This window comes from Geotrypetes seraphini, chromosome 2 (assembly GCF_902459505.1).
Source record: "Geotrypetes seraphini chromosome 2, aGeoSer1.1, whole genome shotgun sequence".
Taxonomy (NCBI): domain Eukaryota; kingdom Metazoa; phylum Chordata; class Amphibia; order Gymnophiona; family Dermophiidae; genus Geotrypetes; species Geotrypetes seraphini.
In genome coordinates, this window is record NC_047085.1 from 101543582 (window position 1) to 101561071 (window position 17490).

At 41.3% G+C, this 17490-nt stretch overlaps 1 protein-coding gene across 5 annotated transcripts in view; it reads right to left on the reverse strand.

The window, feature by feature from the left end:
* SULF1 (sulfatase 1) overlaps positions 1-17490 on the reverse strand; it is a 245651-nt gene that overhangs the window by 117603 nt on the left and 110558 nt on the right. For all 5 annotated transcript variants that reach the window (XM_033934433.1, XM_033934434.1, XM_033934437.1 and 2 more), the window contains one exon: positions 15488-15727. In XM_033934433.1, the coding sequence (XP_033790324.1) occupies positions 15488-15727 (240 nt within the window). The remainder of the gene's footprint in view (positions 1-15487; positions 15728-17490) is intronic.

Sequence of the window (17490 nt, forward strand, 5' to 3'; positions counted from 1 at the left end):
CCAAAATACAATACTACCCAGGACCCTGGGAAAAATGCGTCTGGTCAGACCACTTCATTGGCAAATTCAATCTACACTGGCTAAAACAGAACACACAACAAAAACACAAAAACGTCAACACGAACACAATTACCAGCCGGGGCATTATCAACCCAACAGAATTCTGGACCCACTATGAGTTACATCCCATAACCAACGAAACTCAGTATTTCCCTACAAGATGGGAAACTTACACCAAAGATCTCCTAGACCAAATAGCACCATATAAAACATACAAAAAGAAAAATAGACCACCAAATGAATGGTTCGACTGCGAACTACTAACCACCAAACAGGAACTAAGAAAAATGGAGAGAATCTGGCAAAAAACAAACAATGAGTCAGACAGGACAAACTGGAAACAAAAAATGAAAACATACAAAAATATGATCAAAGAAAAACGCACCAAGCACTATGCAAAAAAAATTGGTACATCAAAAATAAACAGCAAAGAGTTGTTCAAACTAGTAAAAACAATAACCGATACAACACAAATACTGAAAAAGGACAATGAACCCACCCCATCAGCACAAACCCTAGCCAACTTCTTTCAAAATAAAATTGCTGACCTAAGAGCAACTCTACCCACTACCATAACAAATGCTCTTCAATACCTCGAACCTCACGACCAAGACACCAGAGTCGACATGATATGGGACCACCTTGAGTACCCAGATTGGCATCAGTTCCTAAACCTATTCAACAAATACACTAAATCTAACTGTCTACTTGATGCATGTCCCCCTAAAATAATGATAGTTGCTCCTCCAAAATTTAAAAAGGAACTATTTGAATGGCTAACTTCCACCCTCACAAGTGGAACACTAAACAAAAAACTGGGACACATACTAATCACCCCAATCCCCAAAGATCACAAAACCTCTTCAGCTCTGACATCCAATTTCAGACCCATAGCAAGCATTCCTCTTTTCACAAAGATACAGGAAGGATTGGTCAACCTTCAACTAGTAAACTACCTAGACAAATTCAACATCCTTAGTGAACACCAATCAGGATTCAGGAAAGGATACAACACAGAAACTGTCCTAGCCTCCTTACTAAACCACCTTTATGACCTCTTTAGCAAAGGCAAAAGCGCACTAATCCTACAATTAGACCTTAGCAGCGCGTTCGACCTGGTAGATCATGAAATCATGCTACTGTGCCTTGAAGTGATGGGAATCTCTGGAAAAGCAAAGAACTGGTTCAAAGAATTCCTAACAAACAGATCCTATCAAGTAATCAGCAATGGTAATTATTCCAAACCATGGAAAAACCCTTCAGGCGTGCCTCAAGGTTCCCCACTATCTCCCACCCTTTTCAATATTTATATCGCCTCCTTAAGTCACCTCCTACAAAAACTAAATTTAATACACTACATTTACGCAGACGACATATCCATTCTAATCCCCTTAAATGACATCACAAAAGAAATTGTAGACAAGCTCTCAAACGTAATGACCGAAATCGATAAATGGACCATTAATTTCAAACTAAAACTAAACGCAGAAAAAACAAAAGTCTTTCTGGCTAGCCCTAATGACAAAATTACAAGAACATCGATAAAAATAAACAATCACGAGTACCCAATTTCCAAAAACATAAAAATACTCGGTATCACTCTAGACACACACCTAACTATGACTGACCACACAAACGCACTAGTGAAAAAATGTTTCTACACGCTATGGAAACTAAGGACCATAAAAAAATACTTTGACCCAACATCATTCAGGTTGTTGGTACAGGCACTGATCTTATCCATCCTTGACTACTGCAACATCATCTACCTGGGCATACCACAAAAAACAATTAAAAAACTGAGATTATTACAAAACACCGCCGTTCGACTAATCTTCGGACTAAGAAAAAACGACCACATCAGCCCCTACTATAAAAAGTTGCATTGGCTTCCAATTGAAGCACGAATACTATTCAAATTTGCCTGCACCTGTTTCAGACAAGCCTGGGGACTAGCACCTTCATACCTACAAACTCACTTCATCCTTCACAACCCCACACGAGCGACCAGAAACAAAAACATCTTTGCATACCCAAAGATTACTGGCTGCAGATACAAATCATTCCTGGATAGAACCTTCAAGTTCCAAGCAAACAGACAGCAAGTCTGGCTGAAAAACTACATAAACAAACCCAATCTGTCTTACAGTGCATTCCGCAAATCGATCAAAACCGCCCTATTCGCAAAATTCACTGACTAAAATTGTCCCCTGCCTCTCTAGGACTCCCCTCCCTGAAAACGCCTTTCTTTCTCTCCCTCAAGAAGCTCCTCATGTACTCATATATTCGCTGTTCCTAGAACTCCAATTCAAATGGAAGTTCTAAAAAAAAAAAAAAAAAAATACTCAGATATTCTCTACCCTCTGAACACCAATCTGTACGTAACTTTCCCTTCGACACTATTGTATTATATTTAGACTCATTGTATGGTATTGTATTAAGACTTATCAAGACTTAAGTATTGTATTGTATTTAGATCTATTATATTGTATTGTATCTAGACTTGTTGCATTACATTGTACTGTATTGTACATAGACTCATTGTACTGTATTATATGTTGACCTATTGTACTGTATTGAGACCTCTTATTATTCGCTGAATGTCCAGCCTTCTTGCAATGTAAACCGCCTAGAAGTCGCCTGACTATGGCGGTATAGAAAAATAAAGTTATTATTATTATTATATTCTTGTGCTTCCAAACTCTTCTCAATTGTTCTTTCAAAGTTTTCAGGGTTGCATGTAATGCTTTGAATGATCTTCCGATTTTTCTTTACAAGTTCATCAACTCTTCTCAAGAGACTCATCTGTTGCCGTCATGAGTCATTCACTATCTCTCCCCTCCCCCCTTACTAAGCCTTGATAGAGGTTTCTTTTACTATTGTAAATGTCTTTTTACCTATAAGAATAACAATGATATTTTTTTTTGATCCAGTACATTTTGAAAAACGTATACAAGAGATTTCCTCCTCTTCTGTTTAATGACTTCAGAGGAGAGTATGGTGCAGTGGTTAAAACTACAGCCTCATACTGTGAGGTTGTGGGTTCAAACCCACACTGCTCCTTGTGACCCTGGGCAAGTCACTTAATCCTCTCATTGCCCCAGGTACATTAGATAGATTGTGAGCCTGCAGGGACAGAGAGGGAGAAATGCTTGAGTACCTGAATGTAAAAACAAAAAGAAACCAACAGAAACCGAAGTAAAAAATGCAAAGCAGGAAAACAAAACTGCAGGCAGGAATTTATTCAATAAAAGTCATAAACTCATATATAAAAGCATGTATAAAAACCTCAATAAAATGATTGTATCCAAAAAATGGTTCTTGTTGTCATGCGTACCGGACCCAACACGGTCCGTGTTTCGAAAAACACTTCTTCCTCAGGGGTCCAAGTTGTGCAGTACGTAGTGTGTCAGGAACCAAATGGAATAATCATGCAAAAATCTCCAATAAAGCAGACGAGAAGCTCTCTTGTCTGAAACGCCGTTTTGTATTTGGGGCAGGGTGGGGGACAGTACCCACTGGGGGGCTTAAGGTGATGACTTGCCTTGATTCCTCCAATGGACAGCTGCTGAATCAGAGCACCTGCCACATACCAGGTTTAAATAACAATCCAAGTTTATTAAAATCTTACTATCTTGCACCATTGGTAATCTGGGTGGCTTACAATCTAAAATTCTGTAATAGACTCAATAAACAAATTCAAACAAGTCACATGTACGTGAGTCTAAGGTTAGAAGTTGAACTACAATTTTTAAAGTAAAAGATAGGGAATGTAAATATAATTTGGTAATCTTGTGCTCTGCATGGCTCCTCCAGTGCAAATTAATCTACTGTATACTTTTTTATTGACAAATGTATTATTATGTTATATAAGCATCTGCAAATAAAAATGTTCTAAGATCAGTCTTAAATTTGTCTAAAGAATTCGACAATCTTAAAGATAATGGTAAAGAATTCCAAAGTTTAGGACCAGTTACTGAGAAAATTGCAGCCCTAACATATTCATGAACTATTCCTCAATATGTTGGAACTGAAAGAAGATTTTGAGTTTCTCTGATCTCAATGGACAATAGCATATATGGAATTAAAAGATATAAAGATTCTCCTGCATTTAGGGCTCCTTTTACGAAGGTGCGCTGGGGGCTTAAAGCGCAGAATAGCGCACATTAAATTGCCGCACGCACTAGCTGCTACCACCTCCTTTTGAGCAGGCGGTAAAAACGCTAGCGCCCCTTCATAAAAGGAGCCCTTAATGTTTTAAAAGTCAACAAAAGAAATTTATGGTCGCCACTTGCTAGATCTCAAACTCGTGGCCTGGGGACCACATGCGGCCCGCCAGGGACTATTTTGAGGCCCTCAGTATGTTTATCATAATCACAAAAGTAAAATAAAACAGTTTCTTGATCATATGCCCCTTTAGCTATAAATTACAATATGATTATTAAGACTTAGGGCTCCTTTTACTGAGGTGTGCTAGCGTTTCTAGCGCACGCAGGATATTACCGCGTGCTACACTGCACGCTCCGTGGCTAGAACTAACGCCAGCTCAATGCTGCCATTAAGGTCTAGCGTGCATGGCAATTCAACGAGCGCTATTCCACGCGTTAATGCCTTAACGCACCTTAGTAAAAGGAGCCCTTCGCCAAAAGGAAAGATTTATAAACTATAAAGAGTTTTACCTTATGTAATTTCTTTAATAAAACATTATTTTTTCTGAGGCCCTCCAAGTACCTACAAATCCAAAATGAGGCCCTGCAAAGGGTTTGAGTTTGAGACCACTGGTCTAGATATAGCGTCTTAATTACATCAATTTATTTATTTAACAAATTCTCAACTGCTTATTACAGGCGACTTACAAATAGCAACATTCATAAAATAAGTAAAAACATACCAAAATCAATGATGCCTTACCTCAGCTACTATATAACTTGTATACGATACACCTATTTTGTATTTTTCCTATACTCATGTATGCCTTTATGTTTGTTATATGTCATTATACACCATGGTATGTACACTTCGCAGATTGTTCTACTTTCTTGTTATTGCCTTATTTGAAACTTAAAAAAAATTTTTGAACTAAAGAAAAAAAAAAGAAGTCTACAAAAGAATTTTATAAGTAATTTGATGATTCATAGGTAGCCAATGTGCTTCTTTCATAAAGGAGGTTACATGATCAAATTTACGTAAATTGTAAATCACTCGAATGGTTGCATTTTGAATCATTTGAAGTCTTCGACTATCCTTCTGACGTACACCCACATAAAGTAAGTTACAGTAATCGATCTGTTGGATCACTAGGAAATGTATCAATATGCTCAAATCTTTTGGGAAAAGTAGTGAGTGAACTGATCTAAGACATAATTTGAAAAATGACCATCTTACTACCTTGTGAGATCTGAAGTTCATAAGATATTTAGGGCCTGATTCTCCAAAGTGCGTCCCGATTTTAGGCAGCTTTAGGCGTCCTACAGCTGTCTAATCAGCCAATCGGGATGCACGTTTAAAAAAAAAATGCTCCCCAGGCAGGCCGCCTATATTGAAGGTGCCTCCTGGAGCCTAGGGAGACCCGCAAGACGCCTAAACTCGCCTAAGGCGGCCCTACGCGTCTCCCTAGTAGAGGAAGAAACACTTAAAATGTAGGCCAGCAAAATGCTGGTCTACATTGTAAGTAGACGCGGCCGCTATACTTATTGTGGCAAGGGATCTCTCTGCCGCTATAAGTATAGCGGGCCGCGGCCGCCTGTCCGATCGCTGGCAGGAGGGTGCCCAAACCCTCCTGCCAGAAGATCCCCCCCGACACTACCGACCCCCCCCCCCCCCCGACACTACCGATCGCTGGCAGGAGGGTGCCCAAACCCTCCTGCCAGAAGATGCCCCCCCCGACAATATCGATCGCTGGCAGGAGGGTGCCCAATCCCTCCTGCCCGAAGACGCACCCTCCCCCCCGACAATATCGATCACTGGCAGGAGGGTGCCCAATCCCTCCTGCCCAAAAGACGCACCCTCCCCCCCCCCGGCGCTAACAGCCCCCAAACCTCCACCCCACCAAACTAATCTTTTCTTAAGGCCAGACGGGTCTTGCCCGTCCAGCCGGCAGGCCCGCCTCGTCGAAATGAGGCGGGCCCGCCCCTTCCCAGCCCATCCCGCCGAAGCCTAAGGCCTGATTGGCCCAGGCTCTAGAAGCCTGGACCAATCAGGCCTTAGGCATAGCGGGTCTGCCCATCCCCACTAAGTCTAAGGCCTGATTGGCCCAGGCTTCTAGAGCAAGTTGAGTCCCTCTGCCGCGTCACTAATGATGCCATCAATGACGCGACAGATAGACTCAATGGCAGAAGAAAGCCGCGAACCAGCCTGTTTAATGTGCTGCGGCTGCCAACGCTGGAGGGAGGTTTGCTATTATAGTCATCTCGCCGGGAGGGTCGCAAAGTCAGCGGGGGTTGGGCTGGGAGGGGAGAGAACCGTCTGCCTCGGGTGCTTCAGGCAGCAGCAGCGTTTACAATTCGCTGCTGTTGCGGCTTCAGGCCTTCCTCTCTGGCGGCTCCTGCCTACTTCATGAACACAGGACCCGCCAGAGAGGAATACCTGAAGCCAGCAACAGCAATGAATTGTGAATGCTGCTGTTGCCCGATGAAGTAGTTGAAGGAGGAAAGTGAGCACAGGGAAGAGTGGCTTGGAGGGAAGAACAGATGGCAGGGCATGGAGGGAAGGAGGAAGGTATGCCAGACCAAGGGAAAAGGAAAGAGGAGATGGAGAGAGGCCATATGGGACAGAGAGAGAGGGGGCGGACACTGGATGGCAAGAGAAGAGAGGGCAGTGAATGGAAAGGGCAACATAGAGGGTGAACAGTATTCTAGCACCCGTTAATGTAACAGGCTTAATGACTAGTTTGTTAATATTTACTTTAAAATCCAGTGTATTGTGGGACTCAGGAACGGATTAATCCAGTTTTTATTATTTTCAATGGGAAAAATTGTCTTGGAACTCAAACGGGGTTCTGGAACGGATTAAGTTCGGATTCCAAGGCATCACTGTATTTGGATAATTCTCAAGATATGATCCAAACCATTTTAATACTAAATTCTAAATACCTAGTTCCATAGGCAGTGGAACGTTTTTTGTTTTGGGGGAGGCCCAAGAACTCTGCCCTAGATCCTGCCCAAGCTCCTCCCCAGACCTTACTCCCATAATAATAGTACTAATTGTAAATACCATTTCTTCCATTCATTTTTCATATACACACAATATAACCTTACTAATAATACACAATGGTAACCACAAAATTAAACTACAAAAAGTGCACTCTTTTTCCCCTCCCCACCACTGCACAGCATTTCTTCCTCTCTCCTCCACCCCCATGTGCAACATCTTCCTCCCTCCCTCTCTCTCTCATTCCCTCCCTTGCTGCAAAGAGAGTGGGGAAATAAAGACAGAGGGATACAGGGTGCCTCTCTCCCACCCCCTCTACTGCCACATCCAATATGTCTCCCTCTCTTATCACCGGGACTATGTGCAGCATCTTTTGCCCCTGCCCACCAGCCCCATGTCCAACATTTCTGCTTCTATCACCCCTCTCCAGATCCATGCCACATCTCTTCCTCCATTACCTCCACCACCATGTCCAACATTCCTCCCTCTTGCATACATTTCCATCTGTGTGCTCCCAAGTATGACATCTCTCATGTCTCACAGTCCCCAGTCCATATTGCCTCCACATTTTCCTAGCCATGTCTTCTCTTCCTTCTCTGCTTTCCCAAGTTGTCCATCTCTCTCTCCTCCTTCTGTACCCTTCCCAAATCTCCTTCCCTCTCCCCATCTTGCCCCTCCACATCCATTTCTCCCTTTCCCCTCCCCTGCCTTCCCTCATGTCCATCTCTCCCTCTCTTACTTCCTCTGTCCATACCTCTTCTGTCCCCTCCCTGAATCTCTCTCCCTCTCCCCATCTTGCCCCCTCCACATCCATTTCTCCCTTTCCCCTCATGTCCATCTCTCCTTCCTCTGTCCATATCTCTCCCTTCCCCCAGTCCCATATGCTCCTCCCTTCTACACCTAGCTATCAGCCAGCGTGCTTGCTTGTTGGAACTCTGCAACGCGCCCCTGCCAGCATTTACTCCTTCCCCTCCTCCTCCCTTCTGCCTGCTCACCCACCCGCCACGTTTAACTTCATAGAAAAGCGCTGTGCCGCACTCCCGCTGGCCTCGGCGTCTTCTCTCCACTGCAGCCCGCCCTAGCAGAAACAGGAAGTTGTCAGAGAGGGTGTGCCACAGTGGAGAGAAGACGCCGAGGCTAGTGGCAGTGCGGCACAGTGTTTTTCTACGAAGTTAAACGCGGCAGGTGGGTGAGTAGGCAGGAGGGAGGAGGGAGAAGTAGATGCCGGCAGGGGCGCATTAGTGAGGCACGCTGGCCGGAACCAAGCTCCCAGCCTCGCAAGAAGTGGGGTTCCCCCCACCATTCCAACTCCTATGCCTAGTTCTTGTAATCGTAGAAGTAACAAAGAATAATCCACAATGTCAACAGCAGAGGATACATCTAGTGATATTGTAAGGATTAACCCCCCCCCCAAATGTAAGGTTTTGGAGGGGTAATGTTGAAGCAAATAAGCCCCAATGATATAATGTTGCGGCTTTACAATCCGCCAGGCCCCGGGCACAATACCCTCATTGAAGATTCAATAGGAAGTAAAATGAAATGACAAGCACAGCCAGAAGTGATTACATAAAGAATATAATGTGCAGAAATAGGCTTACTATTACAGAAAAGCAAGATTTATAAAGATACATCAAGCATATATTGGGTTACAATTCTACAGAAAGAAATATAAATAAGCTTCACAAATACAGAGTGGATTCAAAGACTGCTCGTATGTGTGTGCCAGGAGAGAGAGAGAGGACAGTTTACCTGCATTACAGAGTCCAGAGGAAAGAGAGATAGAGAGAGGGGAGGGGGTGATGGTCCAGACTTCAGGTTCCAGAGAGAGAGAAAGGGGGGGGGGGGGGAAGTTCAGGCTTCAGGTTCCAGAGAGGGAAAGCGGGGTGTTGCAGAGAGGAGGCTTTTATACGTTGGAATCTTATTCTAAAAATAGAAACTATTGTATTTCCCAGTATCTTTCTGTTTATAATTTGTAAACTCTTTGAAACAATGGTTAGTTTAATTGATAAGGAAGGTGTAACACTTACAGGAATGGTAGATGGGATTAGTCTCTGGCTTCTTTGTCCCATTCAAGTAGCTTATCTTCTTGATAAACAATCCAGTCTGGCTGGATGCTTAATGTATGTGAATTCTGTGCAGGAGCATTTTCCAGAGTCAGATTGATATAATGTCCCATAGGCCTCTGCTGACATTGGTTAGGCCAACAGAAAATGCTGACTGCTAGCAATGCTAGGCTGACAATATCATCAGAATCTTTTTAAAATTATCAAAAGCTTGCTCTATATAAGTGGTAATTCCTATCATGTCAGTCCATACTACGATAGTGACGGAATGCCCTTTGGTGGGGCTGTAATGCCTCGGATTTAGCTACGAAGTCCTGTAATTGTGTGTGTATAGTTGCTTCAGTAATCTTAGATAGTGATCTCCTTTCCTGTCCTGAACTGAGAACTGGACATCCATATTTTGGCCCCTTTCTAGTCCCACCCAAAATATATCCAGACTCTGCCTCTTTGCCATAAGGATGTATTTACATTTTTTAATGTCCATATCCTGGCTTTATAAAATCAGGATTTGGATGTCCATACAATATGGAATGTCTAAAAATCAGTTTTAAGATGTGCAAAACACAAATAGAGCTTCTAATAAGGGCCACGTTTAACTCATGTTTGTAAATATATGTTTATATTTAATAATTTTTGATTTTTGTATCTCGCTTAGTAAAACTAAATAAGCGATTCATCAAAGTCTAATAAAAACTTGAAACTTGATGTAAGAATAGAGAGCTGGATTCTACAAAACAAATCTTTGAATTCTGAGCTTTTTTCATGCATGATTTTGTTTTTTTTTTTATTTAGGCCCCCTTTTTATCAAGCCTTGTTAGGGTTTTTTTTAATCACCAGCCACTGCGGCGAAATAAAACAACCCCTAACACAGCTTGATAAAAGGGGTCCTTAATGATTAAAGGTTAAAATCATGCTTTTACTAATGCAACAGTTAATCATTATAGATTCATTAGAGAAAAAATTATACAACATGTTTATTCAGTCAAAATACAGCAGAAAACTAGAGGGTTTTGGTTATTAGAAGATGGTTTTATAATATAAAGAAAGAATAGCAATATGAATAGCTGAGAACAGAAGTTGTATAGCAGAGACGGTGATGGGACAAAGGTGTACTGGACAAAGCTGTGCCGACATTAGAGAGCAGACAATTGAGCGCAAGACTCCAGCATGCCGCCGTTAAAGTTTATTTTAAAGAGCTCCGAGGGGGTGTGGGGGGAATCCCCCACTTTACTTAATAGTGTTTGCACTGCCATGGGGGTGTGTGGGAGTATAACCCCCATATTATACAGAAAACTTAACTTTTCCCCTAAAAAAATAGGGAAAAAGTTAAGTTTCCTCTATAATGGGGGGTTCCAACCCCCCAACCCCCCCAATGGCAGTACAAACACTATTAAGAAAACTGGGGGGGGGGGTTACCCCCTCACCCCCCCTCAGAGCTCTTTAAAATAAACTTTTACGGCAGTGCGCTGGAATCTTGCGCTTAATTGTCTGCTCGGCTTTGTCCCGCGCGCTTATGACTGTGAACCAGCAGACATCTATACAGTAGACTTAAAGAGCACATCCAAAAGCTTCATGCAAGATAAATTCTTCAAAATCAAAGCCAGCCCTTTAAAACTGGCACATGTTCCCAGTGAAATGAGTTTATGAATTTCCCAAACTGCAGTGAATATGTGTGGAATGACATTGATTGCCAACAGGATTAAAGAGCTGGCACTGTATCTTGTATAAAAAGCCCATCTAAATACATTTTACCCTCTGCTAGTGAAGCCAGCTTAGGATTTCAGTTACTCAGGGTTGTATTCTTTTCTGTATCTATGTGGAAGAAAATCTTAGTGAATCGGGACCTTAATGCATTTATTTTCTGAAGCATTCGCCTAATCAATATTTTGAAAAAGGCTATGCAATTTTCTCTGAAAGATCATAGTACAACTGGTTTTGATGGCACACTGCAGATTTAACTCCAGTTTGTCATAAGTTTATAATATGAACTTGTAGCTGAGTTTTATTCTATTTTATGTATTTGTGTTATGGTTTTGTTATCTTATATAGTAAAACCTTGGATTGCAAGTAACTTGGTTTGCAAGTGTTTTGCAAGACAAGCAAAACATTTTATTAAATTTTAACTTGATATACAAGCAATGTCTTGCAATAAAAGTACATACAGTATACACACATCACAACTGAGCCGATAGTTCTTCTCTCTCTGACGCTGCGGTAGTGTAGTGACTGTTCTAGATGAGCGAGGTCTTGCAATACAATGTATAGTATTTTGTATTAAAGTTTTGAGTTGTGGAACGAATCGTCCGAGTTGCCATTATTTCTTATGGGGAAATTTGCTTTGATATATGAGTGCTTTGGATTACAAGAATGCTACTGGAACGAATTATGCTCGCAAAACAAGATTTTACTGTATTTGATATTCATTGTTATTTTATGGGTTTTTAATTTATCGTATTAGTTGTGTTATATTTTTTTGTGTTTGGTGCACTTTGAATGTTATACAGTATTATAATTAAGATATATCTCTCCTAGAGTGCCTTTGATTGCAGAGACAAGAAATAAATTAAACATAAATCTAACATATCAAATGACAATTAGATACCTTTAGTCTATCATCTATGCCTGTGAAGCTGAAAATATATTACCTTTTAAAAAGAAAACTATACAGATTTTCCTACAAATTCAGCATTTATTTGATTTAACCAACATAGCAAGTCATTCAACCTTTCAAAACTTAACAAATGTCTCTTATAGAACAAAAAAGTCTCCCCTCACCCAAAAGGGTGGTGGTGGTGGTTAGGGGGGGGGGGGGCAGAGACGGTCCTTACAAATGCTAAGAATAAATTATATAGGTGAATGGGAAGAAATCCTCAGTCCCACAGCCTGCAATGGGGAATCACAACCCCTTATGCACAGCTGCCACAATCGTACACCCAAAAGGGCATTACATGTGAAACATCCCAGGATTAAATCCAAAGTTTTCTTTAATCAAATGCACTAAATAAATGTGCTAGATAGTGAAAAAAGTAATATATTTAAAGAACAGGCCGTCTCTGTCCCTCAACCCGAGAGTACACAGCGACCAGAGCTCCATTTTTCAAACCTGTCTTTCTACAATCTGCTGGGACAATTTTCCTTTGAGCGAGCAGACACAGCCATGCTAGTTCCTGAAGAAGGGGTTTTTTGGACCTTTGAAACGGAGCCCCATCGGACACTAGAAGCATGCAGTTCTACTGAGCATACTCCTCACTTTGATGGGAGAGATAAGTACTATGGGGCTCATAATCGAAAGAGAAAAACGTCCAAAAACTGGCCTAAGTCAGCACTTGGACGAACATTTCCCAAAAGCGTCCAAGCACCGATAATCAAACCAGGTTTTGGACGTATTTCTAAACGACTTAGGCCCTCATAGTGCTGCTCAACGTCCAAAGCATTTTGGGAGGCATGTTGAGGGCAGGAGTTGGGCGGGACGTGGGCTGGCTTAGACTTAGTCGTACAGCATGTGTAACCAAAAGTGATACAGCCCACGATCGACGGAACTTGGACGTTGTGACTTAGACCATTTGAAACATGGTCTAAGTCACAAAAACCCACCTAAACTCACCAGATATGCACTGAAAACACATAAAACAGACCCCCACACACAACCCCAGTGGTCACCGACCCCCCCCCACCCCAATAAAAATTTTAATCACAACTTTAAAATTCAGCCTCCAGACCATCATCACCTGGCTGCCTGGCATAGGAAAGCCTAGTCGTCCAGCACAGAGGCAGCTTAAGTCATCTTGGGGGTGGGTTAGGGACCCATAGAGAGGAGGACCCATGCCCATAAGCCCCTGTAATCACTGCATAGATACTTAAACATGTGCACTGCCCTATACACCCCCAAAACCCTTTTTTATTGGCATATAAGTGGCTCCTGCAGCCAAAAGAGCTATTGGGGTGGTAGATAAGTGGGTCTAGGGGATTCTGGAGGTGGTTTGGCGGACACCCTGTTTGTGAGGTTCACAGCAGTGCCCTGTAAGGTACCCCACTATTTAGGTGCCCTGTCTGGGTGTTCTGTCCATCACTTTGCAGGCCCCTCCCTTGTCCAACAGGGCTTGTTCTAGGCATTTTGGACTTGGACGGACAGTTGGATGAAAATGTGCTTTAAAGATCGACGTTTTAGCGGCTTAGACGATCAGATCTTCAGGACGTATAATTGGATGATTTTCAAAAGTCAAAAGACATTGGACATCTCGAAAATGGGACTTAGGCTCTTTTTGACTTTGGACGACTTGCGAAATGGACGTAAACGGACTTAGACGTCCCTTTCAATTATGCCCCTCCACGCTCTTATTTCAGCATTTAGCGTTTTTGTCCAGCTTGTTTGATTTTTTTGTTAGGCTTACACTGTGTACCCTCGGGTTGGGGGACAGGGACGGCCTGTACTTTAAATATATTACTTTTTTTCACTATCTAGCACATTTATTTAATGCAATTGATTAAAGAAAACTTTGGGTTTAGTCCTGGGATGTTTCACATGTAATACCCTATTGGGTGTACGATTGTGGCAAGCAGCTGTGCATAAGGGGTTGTGATTCCCCATTGCGGGCTATGAGACTGAGGACTTCTTCTCGTTCACCTATATAATTTATTCTTAGCATTTGTCAGGACCATCTCTGCCCCCCCACCCTTTGGGGCGAGGGGAGACTTTTTTGTCTACCATTATTTTTGTAGTCCTCCGTTGGGTTTTTGTGTTCAAAATCTCTTATGGAACAAGCAGATCTTTAAAAATATGGGCAGGGAAAGAAAACTTATCTTCATGAATGCATGGATATGTAAACATGAATTTCTCCTGCAAAATCCCACAGCTATGACTAGTGTCCCATAGCCAGTCCTTGTGTTCTAGTTCCCCTTTCAAGACTATATTGTCGGATGATATTTTATAATGCTCCTAAATTGTATTTTTTGAGCTTAAGGCATTTTTACAGGCTTTATAAAAGTGGTTTAGAAACTTTAGAAGTTGTCCTTTGTTTGAGGACTTGAATTTATATATGGGTCAAAATACAAGAAGGTGAGAGAGTTAGCATTTATAGCATCAGCAATCGAGAATGTATTGAGCACAGATGGAACAGAATGTTGAAATTCGGCTTTTACTTGTCTGTAACAACTGATTACCCCCCCCCCCATTTTTTTATTTTTTTTTTAACTAAGCCATGGTAGAGGTTTCTACCCCGACCTGGAGCGTTAAATGCTCCTACACTCATAGGAATTCTATGAGTGTTGGAGCAGTGTCAGAACATTTAGCACTCTGGGCCGTGGTAGAAACCTCTACCAAAGCTTAGTTTTTAAAAAGTGTGTGTGTGGAGGGGGGGGGGGGGGGGGGAGAATGACTAGATTCCCAGAGTTGGGATTTTGTCATAGATTTCAGTGGAAACAATTTCAAAAGTATCATAGAGAACTATGAAATTTGACTATTGTTGCATTTCCAGTTCCACTATTTTCTTATGAACCATTGAGTTGCTGGTGAATTCTTTGTTTTCGCCTTTCTTGGCTCATGGAGACTATCTCTACAGGGACTGCCTATTGAATGTTAAATGTACAGCGTATGCCTTTCAGTGCAATAGAAATGATAAATAAGAGTAGTAAATATGAATATTCTGTGAAATATTCATGCCAATAGTCAGAAAATGAAAATGATGGGCCCAGTATTTAAAATGATTTAAATATCTCTACCTCACATAAACAGGACTGCATAAACCCAGCACTGAATTTCTAAGGAGAATGCTGGCAGCGGTCAACAAAACATTGACCACCGTGTCTGAATAGCAGGTTCTTCAATTGCCGTGTGTGATTGTGCTCCCATCCAGCCATGTCTCGTTCACCACACAGAGATAATTTTATTTTTTTAGGATTTAAAAATTCTTACAGGAAAATAAAATTTTCCTATGCTCACGTTTTAAACTTCAGCTGAAATCTGTCATTAACCTACTGCCGACTAATAACAGCTATTAAGGGCTCCTTTTACTAAGCTGCGATAGTGGTTTTAGCACGCACGCGCTAGACGCTAACACCAGCATTGAGCTGGTGTTTGTTCTAGCCGCGTAGCATGGGTTTAGCGCACGCTAAAAACGCTATCGCAGCTTAGTATAAGGAGCCCTAAGTGCGTCTGTTCCGTTTCACTTCTTTCTCGTTCTTTTGAAGAAATGATGCATGTCAAGAGGCTGTCTTACCTGTCCTATATCCTGTGTTGTTGAGGTACACTGCAAAGGTACGGGGTTCATGTGTGGCCTGCCAGGTTGGAGAAGAGCAGTTCTCATTATTGGTGTACACATTGTGGTTGTGAACATATTTCCCTGTCAGCATGGAAGATCGAGATGGACAACACATTGGCGTAGTGACAAAGGCATTGATGAAGGTGGCTCCACCTTGCTCCATGATCTTCCTGGTCTTGTTCATCACCTGCAAAGAGCCTATAATAAACAGCAGTAATAAAGGAGTAAGCATTTAAAAAGTATGCATACCAGAATCACAATTTCAGAGTATTTTATATTTATTCATTTATTTTATTTATGAGATTTTAATTACTAACTTTTTAAAGGAATTTGCACAAGGCGATGCAGAGCAAAATAAATCAAACATAGGCAATAGACAATTAAGCAGCATCAAAATATTTAAACAACAATGCAAGGTACGGCATAGTATGCTACATTACAATGTCAACACAATACGCAATAAAACATTTTAAATAGGTAGCATAGGGTGAAAGGAAATATGAAACATAAAGATAGATAAGATAGAGTTAACAAGAGCTTAGAAAATAAGGGGACTAATTTAGAGAAAGTTGCATGTGAAGTCAGAAAAGTGCATGAATGGTGGAACACAGTTTGCCCTATATGCACTTTATGAACGAATAGTTGCTAAATGGAAGAACTCGCTCAGACGGTTTGAGAAAATGTGGGATACCTTACTCACCAGATTATTTCCCTCTTAGTTGTACTGTACTCTGTGATTGTAAAAAACAAATTTATACTGCCTTGTAATTGACCAATTAATATAGTATATTATACAAGTGGTATTTGCTCATTTCACTTAATGCCCTGTAGGTGTGACTTATGTTATTATTAAGTACATTACATTACATTAGGGATTTCTATTCCGCCTATACCTTGCAGTTCAAGGCGGATTACAAAAGAGCTGACTGGACATTTCCAGTGAAGATGCAACTTTTTTTTTTTTTGGTTACAAAAGAGGAGAGATAGCTGGATAAATTCCGGAAGAACTTGCAAATTGGATAGTAAATTGACTGTACATTACTGTGTGATATAAAAAATAGATTACAGTTAGAGTACAAATAAGATTACATTACATTTCAGGGATCTGTATACTTGGTTGGTGTTTTGGAGAGGAAGCAATTATCTAAGTGGAGGTTTTGGGGGAGAATTTATCTGGGAGGAGGGGGAAGGGGGGTTAAGATATCTGGATGAATTTTTTGAAAAGCAGGGTTTTGATTTCTTTTCGGAATGTTTTGAGGTTGCCCGTTGCCGTCAGCAGGTTGGAGATGGAGTGGTTGAGTTTTGCTGCTTGCGTCGACAGAAGGTTGTCAAACATCTTCTTGCGCTGAGTGCCCTTAAGTGGAGGGAAGACAAAAGGGTTCTGCTTTATAATGCTCACTTCTGTCTAGGTTCATGGTTACTGATTTTCTTTTATACTGATACTGGCTGTTGAATTTATATTTCTGTACTATGTTCATTTTTGGGCAGCTGGTCAATGTATTATTACTATTATTTTTATTTTTGTAAGTTCTGAAACACAATAAAGATTATTGAACTAAAAAAAAAGGTACATGAATATAATCTCAGCTTGTGTGATTATGACTAGCAACTTAGTTCTTCTTCCATTAAATGCTTGGGTGAAAAGCCAAGCTTTCACCTGCTTCCTGAAGTAGAGATAGTCTTGTGTTAAGCACAAAACACTTCAAAGACTGCATTCCAGAGTGTAGGAGCTACTCCTGAGATGGCTTGCTGGTGGATATTGCACTGCATGGTGTCCTTTCTAGAGGGTTTTCATTAGGGATACTCCATGGGATGACCTTAATGACCTTGGAGTTGTGTGGAGGGAGATTCTGTTCCTCAAGTATGTATTATACCTTTCCATCAGAAATGTTTTGGAGATTTATAGCAAGTTCTTTTACTCAAAATCTTCCATAGCCACAGAGAAAAATTATAAGAGAATA